The 27267-nt window shown below is 41.0% G+C and overlaps 1 protein-coding gene and 1 pseudogene across 2 annotated transcripts in view; one reads left to right on the plus strand and one right to left on the minus strand.

Moving 5' to 3' along the window:
* Positions 1-27267, plus strand: part of LOC105060435 (uncharacterized) — a 61352-nt gene that overhangs the window by 29218 nt on the left and 4867 nt on the right. The window contains exons 8-12 of one of the 2 annotated variants that reach the window (XM_010944126.3): positions 9204-9302; positions 10735-10893; positions 10982-11045; positions 11170-11240; positions 21279-21323. In XM_010944126.3, coding sequence (XP_010942428.1) covers positions 9204-9302; positions 10735-10893; positions 10982-11045; positions 11170-11240; positions 21279-21323 — 438 coding nt within the window. The remainder of the gene's footprint in view (positions 1-9203; positions 9303-10734; positions 10894-10981; positions 11046-11169; positions 11241-21278; positions 21324-27267) is intronic. The other variant, XM_073260653.1, reaches the window with a different exon arrangement.
* LOC140859131 (uncharacterized) lies at positions 26368-27109 on the minus strand (annotated as a pseudogene).

The raw sequence follows: 27267 nt of genomic DNA on the forward strand, positions 1-27267 counted from the left end.
TGTAGGATTAGAAATTTTGTAGCTTTGGCAGTTTTAGGCTGAAAATTAACTGTATTAAGTGCAGGAAATAGATCACAATTCTATTAAGGTTCAATACCAAACATCAACTAGTTAGGGTAAATAAAGTAAACAAGCCAAGCAATTGAGTGTAAAATACATGCACCCTTTAGTACCACATACTATTGTGAGGTGGGTCATGCTAAAAGGACCGATTTCTTTATGTTTTGATATTCGAATTTTGTCCAACATTGATTCATGTTGATCCATCAGAATTTTAGCCCATTCCTCCTGATTGTCAAGAGGGAAAGGAAGTGCAAGAGAAGGGTATTGAGCAACTTGCTTTTTTTTTTTTGTGATAACAATGGAGCATTCATACAAGTCTAGTATGAACACAGCCAAAAAGATCAGAAAACAAAAAAAATCATAGAGCAGCCGAGGAGCTGCTCCTAAATCCGTTCACAGTACATCCCTAGAATGCTCCACTACAAAAGATGCCATCCAATTAGCTGTAGTGTCCATCTCTAGGAAGACAAGCTTGATGTCGAGGGCAGTGCTCCCGTCAGTAGTCTTGAGATGTCCCGCAACAGGGGGTGAGTAGCTCCCCTCCTTGCGTGCCCCTGAATCCAACCAACCATCATGGCTAAGTCTTCCTCAATGAGCAGGTGGTCGGCTCCAAGAATCCACCGTGCATGTGCAATCCTAGTCCAGGCAGCTCACAGCTCTGCTCCTAATATCGTGGGCTCAAAGAGATGGCTCCCCCCGTTAGCCATTAGCCTAGAATCAAGGCCACAGATTGCAAATCCAGAACCTCCTTTGTCACTGTTCACGCTGCCATCGAAGTTGACCTTGAGGCAGGTCAGTGGTGGGGGCTCCTAGGAGATGAATACCTTATGGGTCGCTGCATGAGCAAAAAGGGAGTCCTAGACATCTGAGGTCCTCAAAGTCACCTCTGTCAACAAGGGATGAGCAATCTTGGTTGCATAAGGCAAGGCTCTCTCCAAAACAAAATTCGTCAGACATCTCCTAGACTTGAACACTAAGCTGTTCCTGGACAACCATATGAGGTAGGTGATGTAAGCAACTCGAATTCTTGTCACCCTGGTTCCTCGCCCCCAATACTTCACCTCAAGAATTCCAAAAAGGACTGAACTGGTGCCTTGGCTTGTGTAATCAACGAAAGGGGCCAGCAAGCTGCTAGATCTATCCAACTCTCGGGCACAAGAAGAGGACATGCTCCATGGTCTCATCCCCTAGTTCGTAAGACGGACTGGAGGTCTATATTACATTTGGAGCCTGCGCATTGATCTTTCTCCATATAGCTACTTCGGCTGATCTGGATGTTGCTGCTCAATGACCACACCCTATACTTGGTTCTCATCATTGTGCTCCATAGGCTGTCGGGGTGAAGAAGAAACCTGGCAGCAGGTTGAGCAATCATGGCCTCATATCTCACAACCAAGGATTGGATGTCGAGACCTCCATCCCTAGTCGGCTGGCATACCACATCTAGGCCATCAAGTGCACACCGCCTCCACTCGGACGGAAGCCCTATAAGAATTTTTAGAAGTGCTGCTTAAGCATCACCACACCAGTCTTGGGAATGATGGTATATGAAATGAGATAGATGGGCATAGAGCTAAGAAACCCTATCCATCATGGAAAGTGCTTTGGCCTATCAGCCATCCAACCACTCATGGACTGCTTGCTCTACTCTTGAACACTGTCCTCGTCAACCTCTGACCTGAGATGGGAACCCCTAAATACTGTAGGGTCCTACTCTGTGATCCCAAGCCTATTACTGATCGTGTCTTAGCTGAATGTTTGTCTTCAGCTGAAGTAAACAGCGGGCTTGAGGAGGTTCATCTTCTGCCCCAAGGCAAGACAATACTCATCCAAAATCTTCCTAAATCTGATAGCATTCTAGATGAAAGTCCAGTCGATCAGCAGACAGTCAGCTGCAAAGAGCAAATGCGAGATCGGCTAGGTTCCTGAAATCGGCACATAAGGGTTTAAATCTGGCCCTTAGGAAGCAACGTGCAGTGCTCGCAAGAGGGCATCAGCACATATAATAAAGAGGTTGGGGGACATGGGTCAACCTTGCTGCAGTTCAATAGTAGATCGGAAGAAATTCAATGGGGTCCCATCGATTATAATGGCAAAAGATGGGCCACGGATACAAGCCATGATCCAACCAATCCATCAGGTGTGGAACCTGAAGTCCACCAAAGCCTCCTTTAGAAACTGCCAACTCAGGCGATCATAAGCTCGCGCCATATCAAGTTTGACTGCCATGAGACTGCAATGGGTCAAAGCATAGCGAAGATCATGCATGAACTCCTATACAATAAGGGCATTGTCGGAAATGCTGCGACTATTGACAAATGCCCCATGCTCCGAACTGATTAAGCGAGGGAGAATGGGCTTTATCCTGTACACCATCTGTTTGACACAAATCTTGTATAAGGTTATGCACAAACTATTTGATCTGAAGTGATCGGGCTCTAAGGCATCCCGTCGCTTTGGTAGCAGGGTGATGAAGGTCCACTTCCAAGGGTCTGGCATCCGGCTGGTTACAAAAAACTCCTGTATAGCCACCACAATCTCGAACTGGATGATGATCCAATATCTCCTAAAGAAGAGAGGAGGTAAGCTGTCTAGTCCTGGGCCTCTGTCTTCTGCCATAGATTAGATCACTTACCTCATCCGTTGGCACTGTTTCAAGAAGATCCCTATTCTCCTGCTTAGTGACCACACTGTTGGGAGGTGAGGGCTCAAAACTCTTGCACCCACACAAACTCATCCACCTAGATATGAATTATGAAGAATCGCACAATCCCCTACTTGACATCCTTCTCTTTGTCCAACCACTAACCCTGCTATCTTTGACAATCCGAATCTAATTCCCGTGTCTCTGAATGATGGTGGCTTGGCGGAAAAAATCTGATGTTCCGATCTCTCTCTCTTATCCACTAGATCTTGGACTTTTATCTCCATAAAATCTCTTATTGCTGTAGAAGTGAATGGTGCAAGGATAGCTTATTCGGAGATCTCCTAGGTCATCCTCCATGAGTCCGCCCTCCCGATCCTTTCGCTCCTGCAGCTCGAAGATAGCAGTCTCCATAGCTTCCAACCTCTTGAAGTTGTCCCCTATCTTGATCCGATTCCATTGCATGAGTCGCTATCTCGTCAGCTCCAATCTTTGAGTCACCTGATATATTGCATACCCCCGCATTGGCCGTCTTCATATCTCCCACACAATGTCCCATGAACAGGGATAGGAAAGCCCAAACTTATCGAACCAGAAGGGGCTCCGATAAGAGAGAGGTGTTGGTGGTGACCAAAATCGGACAGTGATTTGAAGCAATCCTTGGTAGGTGGTGGTGAACCTGATGAGTCGGGTACCGTTGGATCTAATTGGCCATTGCAAAAGCCTTGTTGATTCTCTCTCAAACTCTGTTCCTGTCTTGATGATTATTGCACTAGATAAACCTAGGGCCAACAAACTCTAGGTCCATAAGATCCACTAATTTGAAGAAAATCCTTGAACTCCCTAGACTCCACATCATCAGCAAAAGGCCTGCCCTCCTCCTGGGCTTTGTCAATACAATTGAATCACCAGAAGCATCCTGTTCAATCAAAGTGGACACTTCCTGTCACAAAATTCTCCTTTCTCTATAATCAGCACTCGCATACATACCAGATAAGGGCCAAGGTGATCCATTCACTTATAATAGCAACTTGCTGATGATATCGGTGGAAGACAAACATAGTAGCTATACCATTTTTCCATACAATAATAATTCTCTTTACTAGTTCCCAAGATTCCACTGCATAGAAGCCCCAGTCCATCGGGAAGTGTTGTCGGGTATGGGCTAGGGGTGCATCGGAAAGTCTTGTCTCCACCAGAACACACAAGTCCGGACTATATTGCTACATGATCATCTTGAACGTTGAATGGGATGAGGGCTTACCTGTCCCTCGAAGATTCCAAAAAGTATCTTCATCGGCAAACTAATGGGGGAGGCATCTCCCGTGTGCTCTCAGTTAGAGGCCTATTTGGCTCCAATCTTCTTTTCTCCTTCCCACCTCCAGATTGCCGCTAACAGCTTCTAAGGCTAACTTTAGTTAGACCATAACACCCACATGGCCCATCTCATCTTTTCCCCTAACAGGCAGCACCACCACCCCTCCAATGGATGGACTGCTAGTGGCTGGATCGAATTCAGAATTGGAGACCCTGGTGGAGGCGGCCAAAGACTTCCGGTGGCCCTCCTCCAGGCTAGTCTTGTTGGCAGCTTCCACCAGCCACAATTTGCTGCCCACCCCACTTGGCTCCATGGACATGGATGATCGGTGTCCATCGTTGGCGGGCTCTCTCTAGTGGCGTCGGTGGCTGACGAGGGTGTGCGGGGTTGGGGTGGCGCAATCCCCCACTGGTGTATGAGCCCTTGTGATGGTGTCGACAGAGTTTCTACCATGCCAATCGAGCCCTTTCTAGCACCTTTATTCAGCCCCAAGTCTGGGCCCGACTTGCACAGCCTATGCGGATCCAGATTCTGGGTTGAGCTTTGCTAGACTTCCTGATTCTATGTTGATCGGGCCAAGCTCCTAGACTGCTTTAGTGAAAGCCCATCCGCTTCCACCAAGTATTGGTCGCATGGGTTCGGACCTTCCTCTTGGCCCACATCCATAGCATCGTAGCTCAAGCCCACATCAGTGAGCAACTAGGAAGCCAATCCAGACTCGATTGAGTTAACTCGACTGCGTTCACGCTCTCCCCATTACTTCTTCAACAAGTGGCGATAGGCGTACTTTGTGGGTTTTTGCCACCCATCCGAGTCAGGTGGCAAACCCAGCATGCTTTCCTTTTGTCTCGGCGAACTTGGATGGGAAGGAGACGAGTTAGGGCCGGATGAGTCCGAGTTGGAGTCTCTCCTTCCTCAGCTTGGTCCCAACACTAATAGGCCGTGGTTGCTAGATCTTAGAAGTGATCAACCATGGTCCAAGCTGCGGTTATCACCAGCACCCTCTCCCCTAGATCGCTGCCCCCTTCCACCTTCATTGGGGAGGTGATGAAGTTCTTCGGTTGCCACAGGCACCCACCCTCCATTCCATTCGAGGAAACTAGCAACTGTCATCGCTATGACCTAGCTAGCCGCACTGGTAGCACACGGCCGACACATTCTTGCAGGCAAAAGGCTGCCAAAAGATCCTCGTTCTCCCCCAGATTGAAACCCTTGGCTTCAAGTGTTGGGACAAGTCAAGCTTGACTCGGATCCTAGCAAAGCTTGTCTTCTGGCATCGGTTGGTGAACTCATCCAGGGCCAATGGCTTCCCTGCCTTTGAAATGATCCCCAACAATGTTTCCATCCACCAATACTCGATTGGCAACCCCGGTAGTCGAACCCAAATCACTGTCCTCGGGACCACATTAACCTTGGGGACAAAGTCGGCAACCCACAGCTCCACTGCCAGCAGTTGACATGTGGCAAACCAGGGTCCACCACTAGTGACTCCTTCATAGTCAACCTCTGAATGGAATCGGACGAGGTGGTGGTCCTCGGCTAACGAAAAGGACTTTAGATCGTACTCTAGCTTAACCCTATCCTTAGCTGTCCGCTTAGTCAAGACCCTCTGGCCAAGGCTCCGGACGATCACCATGACCTTCTCCCACTGCTTCGCCAATTCCTCCATCTCCTTCGGGAACTCAAGGACCTTCGTAAAGTATCTCTACAGTTGCTCCACCTCCTCTGGCATAATCTTGTGCACCGTCCAACAAGGTTGTCTAGGCGGCTCCTGGACCACCCTAGCCTAAACTGTTCTTTCTTGCTGGACTCCGACGAGAACCAGCCACTGTCACTTGGCCCTTTCCCCTTATCAGCCATCCTCAGATCAACAAACCCACCCGCTTGAAGCTGTTTGACAAAACGCCCAAGGGACTGCACGATCTTTGATGAAACCATGCTCAACTGCACTCAGGTGCTCTCTGGTTCGCAACTTGCTTTCAGGTTGGAAAATGGATGAACAATGTGCATGCCAGCTCCCACCAGTCAACTTTCAAAAGAAACAAGTGGGGTTCATTTAGTTGACAATTTGACATCAGCTTTCCCACATTGTCCCCCAAGATTCTGCAAAACAAGAAAAATTTTATTATCAGTCCCTACATAACAAGATAGGCTCAGCTTGAGAGAGTTTTGGGTGTATTGGTCAGTTTTGCTGAAACTGTCAAAATAGGTTGGTTTCAGCCAAAACTTTATCCTAGGGTCAGATAAACTTTAGAAATGATTAAGATCTTCAAGAAAGATATGATAATGGATATGGACTTCCAGAATAGTTCAAAAATTTTAGGATATGTAGGAGGGAGTATTTGGAACAAGTTTAAGTATTGAGGCGATTCTTGTCGTTAAATTTAAGAGAAAGAGGTGCAAGTCTGGACCTCCTATATAGCACATGTTCTTGGCTTGATGATGAATGATATTATTTGATCTCAAGTCTAAGGTGGAGAGTTGCCGAAGTATCTGTAATTTTATATTTTTATTTAGACCATTACTTCATGCTTCTACTAACTAGGCAATGCTAAGGGCAAGCCATGTGCACTATGATCATGGGTAGTTCTTAAAAACTGTGTTGAAGAACCTTTTACAAAACAAAGGATGATGGGGCTATTAAATGTTCACTTGGGATTTTGACAGCCTAGCTTGGCCTGAGTCAGTCATAGTCAAATCCAAGACCTTATGGCTGATGTCACGTTTAAAACATGCATATTCCATTTTGTGATACTTCTTCTCTCCTTTCCCCTTCCTGTCCTATTTCGTCTTTCCTCTTTCTTACTGCAGAAGGCACTGTAGGAGGTAGCGATGGTAGTGGCTAATGGTGAGAGGTAGTGTCATGCACCAAGTATGCAGTAGGAATATTAAGCTCAACAGAATATTGAACTGTCCTCTCTCTCCTGTCTCCTGCCTCTCTTCCTAACCAACCACACTTGCTCGTTCTGTTCCTTTACCTCTCTTCCTGCCCCACTTACCTAGCCTATTAACGTGCTTAGTGGCTGAACAACACTGATCAAATTGGGTTTGGATCTGTCTAATATGTGATCAAGTTGAGCCAGGGTTTACTTGGCCACGTAGTGCCTGCATTTAAATACTAAAGTTAGGTTGAGTTGATCTCATCTCAACCCTAGCTGTGCCCATTTGCATTCCTAATGTTCATGTTGTAGGCTTGAACTACCTATATATATGGAAGACTATATAATTATCTACAATTTATATGGTAGAATAACTTTTATGTCCATCTCTTTCATTTTCTTCTCATTGGAACCATCCTGAACATTGGTTATTATTTTCTCTCGAGATCATTGGTGGAGTTGTTAAGGAATATGTCTATCATTGGTAGGATGCCAAGTTATTATGGTTGTGAAGATTAATGAGACATTGCTCTTATGATCTCTTCCTTCCCTTTGATCTTTTTGAATAGATATAGATCCTAACAGTTATTAAACTTTCTGATTGTTTCTATTATTCATTTTAATCTTTTTACCCCTCCCAATGATAATGTTTATTTTTTCCTTTGACTATAATTGCTTATTCATGAATGAACTTGATTTACCTATGTGGAAGGGTTAGATCTTAAAGGTAAAAGTGAATTGTCCAAGATAGAAGTAAGGTTTACAGCAGAAAACCTTTAGGTTGGGGATGAAATTGAACATAGTTGTTATGTTCTCTTGATTTCTTTCTTTTCTTTTCATGCAGCATCTAATAGCGTCTTCCATACTTAAATGCTTTGAGTAAACTCTCGTACCATAAAAAAATGAGAAACTTGATGTAATAAATAATTTATGGACATAGTTTAGGACTATTACAGATGAAGTTGCCCCAGGTTTAACAAATTGTATTCTAGAATTCTTAAGCCATCTGTAAAACAATTAGGGAAGGCTTATTACCTATGGTTCATTTTATGGATGAAAAGGAGGTCTATGATATCTTACAGTGATCAATGATCTTTGCAGTGGAATATCTTGTAAAATACTGCATGTGTTTATGGTTTGAAAGAAGTTAGATCTAAAAGCGGCAAAAGATCAGGCTTAGGTTGGATTTCTGTCTAGGAGTAGCTAGAGTAACATTTGCCTTTATCAATTTTGAATGCTATAATGAATCCGAAACTGTCCTTGTTTTATACCAGCTGACCTGGAACCATCCTGATTAGGCCTACTGCTGGCCTATTGATGAGAAGGAAAAGAGAAGATGACTTTTCCATCTTTTCTTTTAATTTCCACCAAACCCATCTCTTTTTTCATACCAAAATTCCTTGAGAAAAAATATAAAATATCTGACTTGCCATTTTTTCTTTTATTATCTGAAATTTATGTTGGAACAACACCCAAATGAAAATAACGTTGAAGGAGCAATTTAGAGAATTGAGGAAGAAAATGTTCAGGTTTTGAGCAGCGAAGAGGTTTTTAGTGTGAATGGATGCCGAAACTGGTCTCAATTTCTATCACTCGTAACAATCATCTTCCCATTTGGATCCTAAATGGCCATATTCTCTCCTCCCACCATGGTATGAGCCTATGAGGCTTTGCCTGCTGCTTTCTCTTGCTCTATCTCATCTTTCTTTGTGGGTCCATTGGTTTTGGTGAAGACGCTAAAGGGGTGGGGAGGTTTTTATTTCTCCTTCCCAGAGAGAATAAAGATTGAAAATGAATGGAATAGGAATGGCGAATGGGAGAGACAAGCATGATCTGCATAGGGAGCACCAGTATAGAAACTTTCTTGTTTTTACTAGGAGATAGGATTATCAGCATGTTTATACTTTCTGCATCTTCATCATACAATTCATCATGTTGTGCTGAAATTCTAGCATGTTACTATTCATGATCTCTCTTATACAATTTCAGTATGTTGTGCTCCTATTGTTCACATCTTCATTGCAAGTAGTAAGCATTCCCCATATTTATGGCTTGTATACAACATGTAAGGATCTTAAGGTCGTAGGAATATGTAATTTGCATGTGAATAAAGACATTTACTTTTTATTTGTTTTTCGATATTCTATTGAATGGTTATTTTGTTTTCATGCTTGACAATTAACATATTAATTTTGTAATATAAACATATTATGGAGATTTGTGCATGGAAACTTGCTTTGATCTTATTATAATGCTTTGTGCTCAAATGTTAAAGCAATAATTTTTGGATGACTTGTAGGTGGCAAAGTGTTGTTTTGTCCCAGTTTTGCTAGGGCATGCCATTGATGATGATTTTATACATCCTCATCATTCAGAACGCATATATAATGCTTATGTCGTAAGTCCCCATCTATTCTCTTTTCTATATTGCTTCTTCTTAGACGCGTTTTACATGTCTTAGGTGTTACCAGGGGTGTAATATGGGGGACATCCTTGATATTGCTTTCTATCATTCATTAATCTATCATTTTCTTGAAATACTTCTTTTTTGTCTTCTATTATGTTTTCCTCTCAACTTAATATTTACATATTTGTCTTAATTCTCTTTTGTTAATTCAGTTTCTATTATCCTTCGAAAGGTTATAGATAGTCTTATTGTTCTAAACAAATGTTTGATCTTATAGGTAATCTTTTATTAATTCAGTTTAAAATAGAAATTTCTTGTTAACATATTTACTACCACACTAAAAAATTGAGGTGGACCCACCATCAATTTAGTCAAACATAAAGAAAAGAACGATTATTTGCCAATGTAATTGGAGCTGAATGTATGCATCCTTTTCCAATTCGCTTTTGTTCAAGACACAGTACCTAAAATGTCAATATGAAGTTTTCACGAGTGATCTTAATCTTAATCAAGGATACTTAAAGAGAGCTGGCAAGAAGAGCTACAAGTGCATAATGGTTCACAACCAGTCAACTATAGTCTACTTGCTGAGTTTAGGTGAACGGGCAGAATTTGATTCACTGTAAGATTTTGACACATTTGATTGACTTTTAGCTGTCTACTTATGTTGGGCTGGCAATGATGAAGCTTTGAGTCTGGTAGGGACTGCTCAGTCTGCTAATTTTGAAACCTCCAGAGGTGTATGGATGTAGATAGGCAACTAACACTGACAATGACTTTGTCATTATCATTAACACCTTCAAGTTCACTGGAGCCCGAGCACTATCCAAGACTCAACCAGAATCTCCAGTTGCTATGCAGAGGGCTATGGCCATTGGAATAAACCACAATCAAGATTTTTATGTAATCAAAATTTTGGCCTTCCAAGAGCACTAAGATTCATGTCAAATACTATAGATTTTGAGTCAAGATATTACCTCATATCATTTAGACTTGAGAGCAGCAATTACTGAACTGAAACAACGGAATTTCAAGGGCAAAGATGGCCTGTATGTGACTGTCTGAAATCATCATCTTGACATTGCTCACAATCTTGCACCAGTGAAGTCAGTTAATACTTTGTTGTGCTGCTTTGACATTAGAGATGCAGTAATGATGTGGCTTGCAGATTTTTTTTAACATGATTATGTCATTAATCATTAGAAAGAACAAAAAATACCATATGTAACTCAAATGGAGCATAACCATCTTAATCTTTCTTAAAAAATCAGAGTGCTTGTGCTGGAAACTCTGCATTAAAGTATAGGATGCACTAATTGTACTTTTGTTTTGGATCATTAATGAATTATTAATGGATATGATCAATTTTAAATAACTTCCACTTGTTAATCTCCATATATCATGAAATTTACAAAACTTGCAGGGAGACAAAAACATTATTAAATTTGATGGGGATCACAATTCTCCACGCCCGCCATTCTACTTTGATTCCATAACCATTTTTTTCCATAACGTATTAAATCCTCCAGAGGATGCTTCTGACGAGCAACGTTTTCACACAATGAATGATTATTTTGGCCAGGTAAAGAAAATTTAGACTCTAGATATTATTGTTTGTTGGACATATGCTTTATAAATTTGTTCTAATTTATCCGTGAAATTCAATACAGGGTAATTGGCATAAAATACATGAAGCAGAATATCGAAACCACAATTTTGCTGTACCACTCCCAGGCAAGACTTGTGAACACTGTGCCTCGATCATGATGAAGCTGTTTTTCCAACAAGTATTCCAATGAGGATTTTATCTGAATTTGTTTCATTATACCCCTTACACATTCTGTGTCTGTGGCTGCAGAACTCGCGACTGACAGTACAGAAGATGCTATTATCCAACTTCGATCTAGGAGGCCTATGAGTCGAACAGAGGTGTGAAATATAATCATAGTTAACATCATTGTCCTTGTTGGTGCAGTTTCATGATGATCTCTAAGAGACCAATGACAGTTATATGGCTTTTTCTTGTCTTTATTTGGCATAAATGCATATCAATCATTATAAGTTGCGGTATTAGTTTCATAGCAATTGTTTTTGGGTGTTCCTAGCAATTGACTGAAATTTTTATAAAAAAAGTTACCAGCTTTCTGTGGATACTTATGTTTTAGCACTTATCAAAAAGAAGTCATGAAGTAGATATGTTAGATGATTGGACTTAGGATTGCACATATCAATGGTGTATACACAATTTACCGTAACCTTGTATTTATCAATGATTCAAAGCAACTCTATCTGGTTGTTTCAACTAAAGAATTCGTGCAACTTCTTTTGATTGCTAAGGCAGCATATACCCCTTAGAACTCCATTGTTAGATTTCAAGCATGTGCTTCTAAGCATCTAAAAATCTTTTATGATGTCTATCTTGACTGATAAACTTGGAAATTAACTTGAGTTCATGAATAGATGTAGATTGGATCTTTATGCATCCTTAATTTTCAATCCATAAAGGTTGAAAGTCGAAAGAAGGTTCGTTGAACTGGTACCGGGGCTACCATTTGGTGGCCGGTTCTGTACGGTATAGGTCTGTACCATGCTATTTCAGAGTGTGCTGAAACTAGGGTAGCAGTCGGGTTGGGTTGAATACAAGTTATAGGTCAAAAAGCTGTCAACCTGAACCCGACTTGTTTATTAAACAAGTCAACAATCCAGACCCAAACTTGATCATTTTATTAAGCAAGTAATCCAAGCTGATCTACAACAACTTGAATCAAGTTAGACAGGTTAAACGGTCATGCATTGCCATCCCTAGCTGAAATAGGGAGGAAGAGAGGGAGAGGAAGGAGAGGGGCTGAGAGATAGAGGGAGGCCGAGGTCTTCAGGGAGCTTTGAAGGGGGATGGAAGCCCGTGAAAGAGAGAGAGAGAGAGAGAGAGAGAGAGAGAGAGGGACACTTGGAGGGATGCTTCAAACAGAGCCTCTAGCTTTTGAAGAGAGCCTTGAATAGGGGGGAAAGGAAGGAGTGGGGCGGAGAGAAAGAGAGGCCAAGGCCTCCCGAGAGCTTCAAAGGGGGATGGAGGCTGGCGGTGAAGACTGAGAAAGAGGGGGAGAGAGATAGGGAGGGTTTCGAAGGTGGACGGAGGCCAGAGGGTTTTGAAAGGGGCTCTAGCTTCGAAAAGTGGGGCGGAGAGAAAGAGAGGCCAAGGCCTCCCGAGAGCTTCAAAGGGGGATGGAGGCTGGCGGTGAAGACTGAAAAAGAGGGGGAGAGAGATAGGGAGGGTTTCGAAGGTGGACGGAGGCCAGAGGGTTTTGAAAGGGGCTCTAGCTTCGAACCTTTCTATGCAAACAAAGCCTTCGGCACCGAGGTCTTTGAAGTGAAGGGACGTGGGGTCCAATCGCTTGGCTTTATAATATAAACCATTTTGGGCCCCTGAATTGTGCTGTTAATAGACTAATCCAGTTTGGCACGCCCTGAACTGGTTGGTTTTGTAAGGTTTGTCCATCCCTAGTCTAAGCTCTAAAGTCTTTTATCTTTAATTTTCTAAGTATTGTGACTTAAAAAAAGAGTAAATGAAAATACAGGAAATAGAAGAAATATGTGAAAGGAAAATAAAGGAAAGAAAGTCAGAGAAATGGGGAGGAAGAATGCCAACTGCAATGGGATAACGAGATTCGAGAATGGTGAATTTCTGGGCAATATTGCATATTTGATCATTGAATAGGTGATAAACTAGAAGGAAAGGGTGATAGATAGTTTACCGTAGCAATATTCTAGGGATGATGAATGTTTAGCACATACAAATCATCCGACTCACAAGGTGCTAATTATCCATATTCCATTTTGGCTTTGAGCAACACTGAAAGAATGACTGAATGTTGACCAACATTAAAGACCTGTTCACAGTTTTCTAACCAATAGTCTATAAGGAAAGTCATTTTTATTTACCGAGAATATTAATGGTAGAGCAACGTTGAAGTAGCTTTAACAATTCTTCACCTAAAGACACAAGATTGGTTGGAGCTGTATGTCCATATTAAAACTAGACTACGTTTTGTGAAGAAAAGGAATTACTAGTTGATTCTGAGGCTGTCAAATTGGTAAACTAGGGAGATGATTGTGATGAAGAAAAAGGCATGCAGAGATGCAAAATGGAAGACAGTTGTAGTTGAGGAATGCTAACTACTTAACGTGTGATGTTTTTAGTAATGAAGTTGATATATTCCTTAGCAGTGGCATAGTGAACATCTAGAAGACAACAGAAAGTATTAAGCATCCTTTGAGTGGTGGGTTGAACACTATTTCTGATTCAATAGGTCTCTGTACTAGCTTGGCTTGCAAAACTTATACCATAACTTGCTAGCTAGATGGTACATGTAAAGGACAACAATTTCACTTTTTATTGCAGCATAATGATGTTCACATACCACTCAAAGTTGGGTGTGAAGTTTTAATCTAACACGTCCCAAACATCTCACACCTCTATGATATCCAAAAATGACAGCAGTACTAGATAATGCTTCCATACTTCATGCATGTCTCAATTATTTCATCTTCATGCATCCAGTCTTCATCGATGAACAACAGAATTTTGGGGAGTTTTTCTGAACTTGATACTTTAAATTCTCATTCATGTACAGAAAGACAGTCACCAACTTTGTCCGAAAATGAGGTAGGAATTGAGATGCTTTACAAATTTAATCTGCATTGATATGGTTGCTTTTAATGAAATTAACTGCAGTAAAACCCACATGAATTATAAGAAAAGAAAAAGAAGATAGCCCTCTCTCTCTCTCTCTCTCTCTCTCTCTCTCTCTCTCTCTCTATATATATATATATATATATATATATATATATATATATATATATATATATATATATTGCAAATGCACATAGAAATGCTAAAACTAAGATGTGAACTGGCTACTCATGTCAATTAACAACATTCAGCTTATAAGGCAAAGAACTAGTAAGGTGGTACTCAAAAGACCTGGAGTTTAGCCGGTTATAATTTGGTGGTCTAGCACAAACAACCTGTTAACATGATCTAATAATCAATCACATGAATAAGTCTAGAATAACCCATAGACTGTAAAAAATAATGCAAATTAAAAAATTAATACAAATCAGTTAAATGTGTGATAACAAAGCATTAAGCAACAAGCCTTTATTAAATTTTATAATTTTATCTTCAAATATTTGATGCTTTATCATGTTTATTTGAGTATGTGAGGTGGTAGAAAATTTTGCAGTTTTTTTTTTTAAAATTTGATGAGTAGATAAAAAAATGTATTCGAATTGTCCTATTACTTGTGGTTGTAGTGCAATACTCATGGTTAATATGCACACTGAAAACATCGAAAAATTTCTAGTTGAGTATATTTTAGCTCACAATTGAGGAGTTTCCTAGTTCAAAGTTCTTTGTTCTTTTGTGTTTCTACTTGCACTGCAAAGTGTTGGAAAAAGACTTGATGTTTTACTAGTTGACTTTAATGACATAGTGTAGGGTTTCCTATTAACAATTTATAGCTGAATATTATAATAGCAGAGTGTTATATTGATCCGATCAGGGAGAAGGAAGAATTCTATCAACCCGCTCAACTTGAATCTCTTGAAAGGAATTTAGAAAAGGTGGAAAGCTTGGCAGGAGTAGGGTTTAGGTCCCCTTTTCTTTCATTGATGATTCCAAAAACTAAGATAGATGGCCTCTATCTGTAATAATGAGGTTCGCCCATGCATCATTCGGATCGGATTTTTCTCCTAGTTCGAACAGAACTAGTTTTCTCAAAATAGATATGATTAGTAGAAATGAATATGAAAAAACTAAAATCCTATAGAAGGTAGATTTTAACTCCTGCATCAACCTTTTTCTATGTCATTTTGCCTATTTCTTCATGGATTGGGGGTATGCCCAATCAAATTCTTCCCAGAAAGGAAATTTTTGATTTCATTGATCTATTTTGGGGCCTAAATAATGGAATTTGGGCTTGATAGCTAGCTGCACTGCATCCTATAAGGGTTGATGCTACACCTTAGATCTCAAAATGTTAGCTGATTTTTTTTTAAAAGATCATCTCAATTAGGCATTGTACGGCCAAGTTATAGCCTTTAGTAGTTTGGCTCGTGATTTGGCTTCTCTATATGTTGGGTCTCGTTCCTGGATCATGTTCGGAGCTATTTGTAGTGAATAAAGTAGTCTACATCAAGTCGGATGATCCTCTTAGATTATATATGAAGACTGAATCATCTTATTATCCAAGGTTCGTCGACTCAAAATTAAATCCCATGTCGATTGGCCAATGGTACGAGTTAGTATGCCCCTATATCGAATTGTATTGGGTCTGAACTAACATGAAAATGAGGGAGAATCGAGGAAAAGAGAGGGGGGAAGGAGGGAGAGGGAGGTTGGTGGGGATGCCAACGGTGGCCATTGAAGGACCCTCAGAGGGCCGTTGAGGCCTTTGGGACTCCATGATCCTCCACAAGAGAGATTAGAGAGAGAGATAGAATGGGGAGAGAGAGAAATGGAGGGAGGGGAGGACAGCAGGGAGGTCATCGGAGGGATGTCATGACCGTTATGAGGTGAGTGAAGCTGGCAAGCTGGAAAAAATGTGATGAATAAGGGTGGGTTGCCCCTGTTCGAACCCACGGCATCAATGGGGCATATTTCTACCATCCGATGGCTATAACAGCCATCCGATAGCCCTCCGATAGTCTCCTCGCCATCTTCTCCATTTCTCTCTCTCTCCCCGTCTCCCTATCTCTCTCTAATTTCTCTCAAGGAGGACCACAGAGCCTTGTAGGCTTCGGTGGGCCATTGCCGGCCTTTCCATCTCCTTCCACTTTTTCCTTTTTTCTTGCTCCGTTTTTGTCAGCGTTCTGAATTAAATGTTTGAACTGCACCGATTGACTGTCAGTACGGTTCGGCATACGCCGAACTATATGGTTTGGGGCAGTTCGGCGAATTATGTGAATATTCTCTTCTATTAAAAAGTCATTTATGAATTATTATTGTTATATTATATTTAAAGTCTGGTGCATATCCATAGGCAAAGTTGTTTGTTTCTCTTGGATTACATAATAAGAAATGGAGGACAGTTCATTTAGAAGTACAAGGAATCTCGTGAAGATTTAATGTTAAGATACCATTCATGTGTTATCCAAACTTATTTAGGTATATCCAAGAAAGTACCTAAAGCCAACACTAGCAGCACCACTCCAAAGCTCGGATAGAATAGAAGGGGGTCTTGTAAATATAAGTATATGTAGGCATGCATGTATATAAGTGCATACATAAGTGAGGAAATGGATTTCTCAAAAAAGTTCTGAACAAGAATCCACTTGGTTTGTGGGAGTAGGAGGAAGTTTCTTAAAAAGGTTCTAGCGTGGGTTAGATACCCTTGATAGAAGTTTTCTGCTACCAAGACATTGATGGCGAAGGGGGGGTCAAGGACATGGGTGGTGTAGAGAGAAAAGGGGTTTGAGGGTGAAAGGGCTTTGACATTGACAATAAATTGCAATTGAAAGAAGTTATGGTGAAGGATGGAGAATGTTATGCGAGTGTTGATTTGGACTGATATGACTTCCTTGCCATGTGGTTTTCGTGATATTTTATTTTTTGATGTTCTTGGTTGTGTTCACAACAGAATAGTATGAATGTACCGTCTTATCCAAAAAAAATGAGATGGAGAATGTTGTTGAGGTAGATAATGGGGAGGGTAGAGGAAAGTTGGGGTGAGTGCTGAGGCAAAGAGGAGACGGGAGAGATACTCAAAACCTAGTTTTTCTCGTCCAGTGATGGTTGTGATGGTTCCACATGTCAGAGGCAAGAGGTGTCAACATCAAGTGGTACGCCAGAGTGGAGGAAGAGGGGTGTGACATAGCGCAAATTGGTGCTACTCTTCTTTCTTCACCATCTTCGTTTTCATTTGTTTCATGAGGGAATCAAGGGCCTTCTATTATCTCTCCAATTATTTGGTTAAACCTTAAAAAGAACAATGAGCTCGGTAACATTGTAAAAAAACAATGAATTTCAAGAAGGAAAACTATGTTTTCAGGCACTAATTTATTTAATTGTTGGCTTTTTGAGACCTACCTAAGTGGTTGGTCCAACAATAAAAAAAAGGGCCCAAGTAAAGCACCACAAGTCTAGTTTTTAGCTTACATGTTCTAGTTATATAACTGGAATGGCTGAAGGGCGGGGTATGTAGTTCTCTAATCCAACTTGCAAATCCCCTCAATTTTAATAACACTTCATAAAATAATTCAAAGCTTGTTGCCTTGTCAATTGTCTTGTAGGAACCATCTGATATCATCAAGACGTCCTATATTTTCATGATTGAACAAGGAAGTAATAAAAGAAATCTTCATTTCTTCACCCAACAAAATTCTATCGTCTTCGCAAACTCCATTTAGAGTTACCTCCTTGTATATTATAGAGTTTATATTTTATATATTTAATGCTATCAAATATATGTGTAGATTCAACTGTTCAAGATGCATGCAATGCTCAGCCTAAGCACCTTGCATATTCTCAAGTTAGCCCCCTTCTATTAGGTGCTAGGAAAGTGCACCTAAGGATTGCAGAACTGTTTCAAACCACCCGATTTGGGGTGTACAGAATCGTACCGAAAGTAGACCAGGATGGTTTCGGCATTTGAAACGAAAAACCGACGAGGAAGGGGAAAGGGAGAAAGAAAGAGAGGAAAAGAGAGGGAGGGCGGAGGGAAGGAGAGGGAGAGGTTGGAGAGCTCACCAGAGGCTGTTGAAAGCTGGCGCCTCACCCCTGTTTTAATCTGCAGAAGGGCGGAGCCGCTCATTTGGTCCTTCAGAGGCCTCTCCCTCTGCTTTCCTCTCTTTCCCTCCCTCCCCCCTCCTTTCTCTCTCTTGTTCTCCCTCTCTCCTACCCTCTTTGCTGTGCCAATTTGGGCCCGATACGGGGGCATACTGAACTATGCCGCCAGCCGACCAGTTGGAGCCTTGGTACTAGCACAATCGACCTTGAGTGCATCTTTATTGCCTTGAGAAAAGTCTAGCCAAAAAAAGTGCATCTCTCTATCTTTTAAGTTAGCCATGAGATTTCAGCCACATTTGATGATGATGATCAGCCAAATGGGGAAGAGAGAGTGGATTAGGGATCTGAAGTCATCATTAAGAGGACTCCTCTGACTTATCCTTCGACAAATCCAGGTTTCTGACTTCTCTTCCAACAAATCTCTCTCTCTCTCTCTCTCTCTCTCTCACTTTGGGGTAAATCTTCTTCTCCCTCTCCTGCTCCTGCTCCTCCTTTTTCTTCCTCTCCTTCCTCTCTCTCCTTATTGTTGGAGTTGTTGCTATTGCTGCCCTGCTGCTGGTGCTGCTATTCCTTCCACTCCTTCCCTTTCCTACCGCTGCGGTTGCTGCTACTGCCACCCTACTGCCGGTCCTCCTCTTCCTCCTCTGCATCTTCTTCCTTCTTCTCCGCTGCCCTGCTACTGGAGCTTCTGCTACTACTGCCAGTGCTGCTGCTGCTCCTGTTCTTTTCTTTCTTTTTCTCCTTTTTCTTCTTCTTCTTCTTCTTCTTTTTATTCTTCATCCCCTTTCCTGCCACCAGAGCTCTTGCTACTATTGCCCTATCTCCGCTCTTCCTCCATCTGTGTCAGCTATTGCTGCAACTGCAGTTGCAGGTCTCCATTTATAACAGGAAGAGAAATAGCTGTTGCTATTTCTGCTCTTCCTCCAACCCCACCCCACCCCACCCCACCCTGCACGCACACGCACCCACCACTCCCCCCACTTTTCTTCTTCATTGCTTCATCAACGTGTGCACCTTGTGTTGCTTTTTGCACCTAGGCTTCAGGGGGCCTTGAAATTGATATATTTTTTTTATGTATATTGATATATTTGTGCCTTGCTTTGTCAAGGCATAAACGCTTTGGGGTCTTGGCACCTTTATGCATCTAGAGTCTTTCAAAACTTTGTACTTCAAGAGACCTTGGTATTATTACTTTTGTAAATATATTGGTATGTTTGCACCTTTCTTTGTAAGATGAGCACCTTGCTTTGTGCCTTGCTCCCAGACTCCCATATGCATTGGTGCCTTGGTGCACCTTGAGCCTTTGACATCTGTGTAATGTCCTAGATATACTTCTATATTTAATTCCAGTTCTCAACAATTGACACTAATTTCATGGCTGGTGTTTTTTCCTTGAACTGACAATTTTCCAGTTAATATCTAGCTAATTAGGACCTATATGAACACGGGTTAAATAGTAAAAGCCAATACTAGCTAGTTTGGTTTATGATTTAGAGGTTAACAAATGACCTAGCTAGTTAATTACCCGTGAATTAGGAAACTTTTTCAGATGACAATCCTTCTTGTAGACACAAGGAGTCATACCTGATATGCATTCCATATGAGAAATAATAATGGCCTTTATGCATCTCTGGGTCAATGGCCTCTATGCGCAACCTAAGATAACACTTTTAGGAAAACCACCACCAAAATTGTAATAGTGGCCCAAGCATCCATGTCAAAGATGAGGTTTCTACATTTCCAGATGCAACAGTTGCTTATCCCATTCCAGGGATAACTCCTAAAGGAGGATGACAACAAATAATCTTCTTTGCATGGGATAAGCTTGCGAATCTACCAGGCTGATCCTAATCTTGAACAAAGTCGACCTTAATAAGCCCTCTCACGGTCTCACCCATTTCTTCGATCAACATTGAAAGCTGTGAGTTAGACTCAACTGCATATCTTGTTCAGAGGAATTATCTCTTGATTTCCATTCTGACCAAAAAAGTTCAAAACTTGGATAAAATCCATTTTCAAATATTTGGCCTAAACAGAAAATCAAGTAGCTTATCCTCTTGTGCATTATACTTGGGACCGAAATCAAGTAGGTTATCCTCTTGTGCATTATACTTGGGACCGCCAAAAGAGTGATGCTGTGTTTTTACCTCTTGTGAAAGAAAGAACAGGAAGAGAGAACTCTTAACAATTTAGGGTGAGCTGCTAAGAAACTAATTTTAAAAATCCAGTTAAAAAGTGCCAAGGGACCTTGATCCAGGAGAAAAAAAAATGTCATCTTTTTTCTTTTTTTTTTTTTTGGGGAAATAGGAGAATCTTTCTCCACTTCTAGATAAAGTCTGGTTTGCTTAGTAATGCATGTAAATATTCCTTTGCTAGATGAGTCTTGCTCAGGTCAAGCAAAGTTTCAAACCCACCTGGTTAAGTTGCATTTTGAGTCGTAGAAAACTCATGTTGGAAGATTTTTCTCACATAGCAAGTTGGAGGTCTGATGCTGCTTTCCATTGCCAATTCTTAAAAAGATGAAAATTTTAATGGTTTATTGTATCCTTAAGTCCATTACTATGTAAGTTACATGACTGTCTCAGTTTTTGTGATGTTTTCAGTTGGCAACTGTTGACTGATGAAAACTCAAGATTCATAAGATCCTTACGGCCATCCATATGAACTTTTTCATTTATCAGCATTAGAATAAGTCAGGTGTTTCTAGGTTTATAGTGTCAAGTAACTCACATCGGTAGCAAATATAGCCTTTAAATAAGAAAGAATGGTGAATCAAGGACTTACCCCAAATTTTTAAGGCTTTCTGGATATAATCATGATGATATTCTGAACTAACCATGCAGAATCCTTCATGAGTTCAACATATTCTATCCTAATGATTTGTACATATATTTCTGTTTGCTCATCACCGAATCCCTATTAGGATGTTTACACATTGAAAGCTATTATTTTACACATTGAAAGCCATGCCTTCTATGCAGCTATGGTGTTCTGCATGTTGAGGTGTTAATCTTGATTGGGTACATTGAACTTTAATCATACTCTTTTGAAGTACTCACTTTTATTCTCTTCCAAATTCCTTTTGATGTAAAATATCAAACAGCAACTGAAACTTTTTAATGTGTTTGAGTGACAACTTTTGAATTCACCTTAATATTGTGCATCTCTGGACTACTATGCAGGTCCCATCTGATATATCCTCCCAAGATAAACTTTTCAGAGCTGAGGTATCTTTTAATTATTTTATGTGTGCGTGGTTATCTGTATATAGCATTTAATATCTTTATTTCTGCTTTGAATGGCACTCTATTTCTTCTGATATAGTGCTTAAGATTTCTTTGCTCTATGTGGGTGGTAAATAATTGTTGTCCATTTCATAATGCATGTCATTCAATTGCAACATTTGACTTCAAATTTATTTATCTCATGATTACTTGTGAGAGTCATTTGTGTAATAAACTGTACCATTACCTTTTTTTTAGAGTAAGCATCTCATAATCATCTGCATTCCATAAACCCATTTAATCAGATGGTCATTGGCTACATTACGTAGACCTTTTGGTTTAGCTTAAAGTAACCCACACATAACACTTAATCATGGTCATTGTTGTGATGTTTGGACATGGGTTTGCATGAAGCAATTAAATAGTAAAATGATCTGATGCTTAGACATGCCCCTGCAACCAACATTCATGCTAGAGTCCATGTAACTTGGGTCATTGATACTCAAAAGGTTTGAGATCTCATACAGGTACATCAAAAAAAATAAACTGAAACAATCCCAATCAAGTTAGAACTTTGATATTAGACAACAAAGTTTGTAACACTAAACTATGCATTTTTAAGGGTTTCTGTAAAGATGTAGATTAGTTGTTTCTGTGACTAAGTATAAGAAGTGATGAGCTCTTTAATTTCACAACCAAGTTGCTGGTCCACTTAAAACCTATTTATTGCTTTTGTGATAGACATGTTTATTATTCATATCTAAGGAATTTTGACCATTAGAATAAAACATCTCAATCGTTTAAATGGACCTTGTCTGAGCAAGAATTCCTGTAGCCACAAGAGTTCACATTGGCATTGTATGATATATTCTACAACTGTGCCAAGTAACTAAGTTTTCACCATAAAATGTTTATTAACTCTAGTTCACCTCTTCAAATGGATGGAATTTGTCAGATTACATTAGAGAATTCTTTAAATTATAGATGGATATTCCACCTATAAATAACATCTTCTTGAAGCTCCTGCTAGATATTTTAGGATATGAACCACGGGATATACGAGTGGCTTTCCAGGTGCACAAACAAAGTGATTGATGATGCTGTTGATTAATAATTTGGACATAGAATCACTTGATTGCCTTATTTATGCAACATTCTTTGGTCTTTCCTCTGGAAAATCCTATAATGATCTTATGATATTGATCAACCTTCCCTGATAATTGGGAGAAAAAACTAGTTCATCTTTAAAGCTTCTTGTATTGTAACATCCTTTTTATGTAATTTTAGTGTTAGTTAGCATCCTATGTTGAGTAGGACTGCTACTCGGATATTGTAATTCAGTTATATTCTGGTTTATAGAAGTCCTAAAGACAATAAGACTTAGTTTTGTTTAGCATTCTAATTTTAGGATTAGTATTTAGATATTATAATTCAGTATATTTTGGTTAATAGAAGTCCTAAAGACATTAAGATTTAGTTTGGAAAGCTTTATATGCATTTCTCTTTCAGGTTTCATTAGTAATCCAAATTTGTAATTTTAAAAAATATTTCAAGAAGTAATGTGGGTGAATAGTTAGTAATTATGGTCTGGCGAGATTCAAGTTAGGAAACATGGGGAACTGACTGAATTTATAAACAGAAGGACTTTGTGCAGCTGGAAAAGAAGCTTTCAATCTGTATTTTTCACAAAAGAAAAGAAAAGAAAGCTAACTACATTCATCTTTTGTTCTCCTCTATCTTTGTTTAAAGCTCTCTCTCTCTCTCTCTCTCACTTATGCATGCCTCCTTCCATACTGTCTTCCACCATTACATAATCTTGTGGTTTCTATATTTTGTTTAGCTTTGGTAGTTTTATTTGCCTTTCTTAATTATTGAAATTGGCATAATTTGTGAGCATCTTCCTACTAAAAAATTCCAACATCGGTTATTATAAAGTTGGCTTTGTTTTTTTTTTTTGTTTGTGAATTACAAGATGCTAAAATGCATCATCTTCATCAATGCCAACCATATTTTCTTGGTCATTCAAGACGGGCGACGCTCAATTTTTTTGACTCTTTTTCCTCCCAGTTTATGTAGTATTCTAGCAACTGGTTGTTACTCAGGATTTCAAGTGGACGTTTGCATTCTCCTGCTTTGCATTTTGATGTTGCTTTGCTGGGACCATCCAGCTTTGTTCGTCTTTTCCCAAAATATTCATGTAAAGATTTTCATAGGTTCTCATAAATAATGGTATGTACAGGTTAGATCTCTTTTGTTAGTTTTCGACATTCAGTCACTTGATGCTGTTTAAAATCCTCACTATAATAATAATAAAAAAATTTAAACATATGGTTATAAATTATAGAACCATGCCTGCAGCTAAAAGGTTTATCAGGTTATAACTCCAAGGAATAAAAAGATCAGTTCATGGAACTATATTGTAAATATAATAATTTGTAGGATCAGTGTTATCCAGAATAAAATAAGCATACAGAACAGTGAATGAAAACATTTAACAGGTAAAATATTTGAATCAATTATTTCAGACAATTCAATTTAAGCAGAAAAAAACAAGGTGTAAGGATACAAATGTCTACAAAATAGGTTAAGACATCAATTTTTTTTTTAAAGGGAATTGAAAAACAAGAATACAAGGAAAAAACAATGGTTAAGAGAAAAACAGAACCTTGTAATTATAATGTGAAAATAGAAACTAAAATAAGAATTGAATCACAAGTTATACATATTTATATACATGAGGTGGGGTTGTTGAGGAAAATGCTTCGAGATTCGGTTTATAATAAGCTAAGAACGAGGTCCAGGACGACGAACGAAATCCAACGAGCTCAAGAACAGCCCAAACGGAGTCCAGACGGAGGAGATACGCGCGAGAAAGCAGGCTGGGAGCAGCTGGTGCGGCCCACGGGCCGCCAGAGGGACCCACGGCCCGGTGCAGGCCGGCGGCTGCATGGGCTAGCCCAAGCGCGCACGGGTGTGTGGCCCAGTGTGGGTGCCTAGGCCTGTTTGTCCTTCGCGATCCACGATGGACCGTGCTCTATCGTGGTTCACGGGTCGCGCGTGGATCAGTGCGCGATCCGACGGCCCAGAGAGCCGTCGATCGTGATTAGATGGCCTGGATCACTTTTGGGTTTGATCAGGAGTTTAGGGGGCCTGATTGCGCGATCGGACGGCTCTGGTTCGAGCCAGTCATGATCGGACGGTCCAGAAGGATCCTAGGGTTTGATTTGAGTCCGATATCCTAGTAAAACACTGTTTTGGGATTTTTTGAGGTTATATAACTTTGATGATGAGCCGTTTGTTGCGTTGGGTAGCTGGTGACGTCTTGATCGTGCAGAGAGGCTTCAAGAGAGGTTTCAGAGAGCTTTTGTGAGGGTTTTGGGACTTCTTGTTGAGAGATTTTTGTACAAGGGTTGAGTGGTGAGTTTCTCTTGTATTTATTTGATTTTCTCTCTCATAGTGAAGCTTGCACGTCCCGTGGAGGTAGACTTGAGGTCAATCCATGTTATCTTGATTTGTTTATGGTATTTTTTTTTCTTCCTCCCCCAACAAATAGTATCAGAGCACAATAATTGGTATCAAAGCCTGATTATCATGGACAAGTGGTACCAGATGATTCAGACAAAGGTGGTGTTGATCGAGATTGGAGATGGAGAAGATAAATACAATCAAGATGGAGATCAATCGATTCGATGAAAAGAGTAATTTCTCTTTGTGGCAACCGAGGGTGAAGGACATGCTCATCGAACATGGGTTGATCGACGCTCTCTTATACGAGAAGCCGGACACCATAGAGGAGACGACCTGTGAGCGGCTACAGATATAGATGATAAGTATCATTCACTTGTACCTGGCGGATGAGGTGGTGATTCATGTACTTGGCAAGATTTTTCTGATGGTGCTGTGGTTGAAGCTCGAAGAGTTGTACATGGTGAAGTCCCTCACCAACACTCTTCCTCTGAAGGCAGTTCTATCAATTGCGAATGGACAAGGGACAACGTATAGGAGTATCTCAGCCACTTTCAAAAGATTCTCACTGATCTTCTCAGTGTAGGTGAGAAGGTTGAGGAGAAGATCAGAATGTTGGTCTGACTAGCGTCGCTTCTCCCTTCGTATGCGGAAGAGCACCATCAAGATGGACAAGATCACTGCGGCGATTTTTCAGAACGAGGTTCTCAGGCGGGAGAACCAGGCTTCGAGTTCAGATGGCGGCAGCTCAGCTTTGACGGTTTCTGGAGCAGGTGGAAATAGACAGAGCGGCAGAGGATTGCGAGGAGGATGATTTAGATCTAAGACAAGGGACTCCAGCAAGATCAGGTGCTACTGATGTGATGAGTTAGGACATCGTATCAGAGATTGCTTTTAACTCAAGGATCGGATAGGGGCTACTACGGTGACGGCTTGTAGTGAGTCAGAGAATGATGTCCTAGTGATATCTGATGAGGTATCTACTTTCCAGCAGTGGATTTTAGATTCTGCATGCACCCATCATGTATGTTGCAGAAAGGAGCTGTTTGACTCCCTGAAGAGCAGTGAGGGTACCATTCATCTGTCGGATGGATCGAGCTGTGCAATCAGGGGCACTGAGATGGTCAACTGGAGGATACATGATGGTGATTGGGGGAGGTCCGATATATATCCAATTTCAGATGGAATCTTATCTCACTGAGCAGATTGGATTCAAACGGCTACAGGTAGGTAGTTGATGATAGAATCCTGAAAGTTATGTGCAGCGATAGGATGATATTGGGGGGCAAGAAGAGGATGAGAGGATATTACTACCTGGCAGGGAGCCCAGTTTGAGGTGGAGCTTCAGGAGACGGAGAGTCTAGTGCGAAGTGAAGCTCTAGGTGGTGGATTGGACACAAGATGTGAGACTTGGGAGGACGAGAAGCGACGTCGCATAGTGAAGTTCCTATTGTCGCAGGAGATTTCTCCTAGCAGGTCTTTGGTTAGAGTGGACAGCTCATGATGGAGGTGGAATCGAGCGGCCTAGCTCGACTCTCACTAGAGCTATCAATTTGGGTTGGACCCGTCAGGTTGGCCCGTCCCGCCATATAAATAGGGTAGATTGGGTTCATGTTTTAGCAACCCGTTTAAAAGCGGGTTAAATGATCCACTCCGTTTGGGTTGGCGGATCGGGGTGGGTTGGGGCGGGCTGGCCTTCTTTTTTTTTTTTTGAAAGCAAAGGAGGGCCCAGGTCGCCTCTCCTCACACCTTTTATGTGCTTCCTTTGATCTCTCTGTCTCTCTTGCCCCATCCTGTGGTGTCCTTGTCTTTCGTCCCAGGGAGGGATTTGGTTCTCGATCGCGTTGGAGTTGGGTATGTAGAGGAAGTGTAGGGGAAGGAGCTCGATGGTGTAGAAAATGGTGTTTTTTTGAGGTTTGTTAAGGATTTTGAGGGATTTGAGATTGGTTTAAAGCGAAGTTTGAGGTTGGGGTGGTGGTGTGGGGGATCGAGGGAGATTTGTTTTTGAGGCTGTGATTTGGGGATTGTTAGTGGTCTGCTTATTGGATTTGGGACATTCCATGTTTGGAGGTGGGAATTCAAGGGGTATGGCGAGAGATAGAATCTCTTGATGGGAAACCATGGGATTTGGTGTTTGGAGAGGGAAAGGAGGGAACTTGGAGGTAAAAAGGTCGGTTTATAGCATCATCTGGGTGATTCCAGCGGCCTAATTGTCCTGAAATTGGAGAGTCGCGAGGTCTGTGGTCGGAGTTGGAGTTTTTGGAGGAATTTTGTGGGTTGTCTTCGTCGGCGTTGCCTTTTTGGTACTCTGCTTTCGTCGGCATTGCCTTTCCGAAGGAATTTTGCGATTTTGTTGAGAGGAATTCTGCGATCTGTCTTCGTCGGCTGCCATTGTCACCAGGGTTTTTTTTTTTTTTTTTTGAAAATTTGGTGGGTTGGCCCATTTAACCCATAGGCTGCAGCCCATGACGGATCGGGCTGG

Source organism: Elaeis guineensis, chromosome 7 (assembly GCF_000442705.2).
Source record: "Elaeis guineensis isolate ETL-2024a chromosome 7, EG11, whole genome shotgun sequence".
In the NCBI taxonomy this organism is placed as follows: Eukaryota; Viridiplantae; Streptophyta; class Magnoliopsida; order Arecales; family Arecaceae; genus Elaeis; species Elaeis guineensis.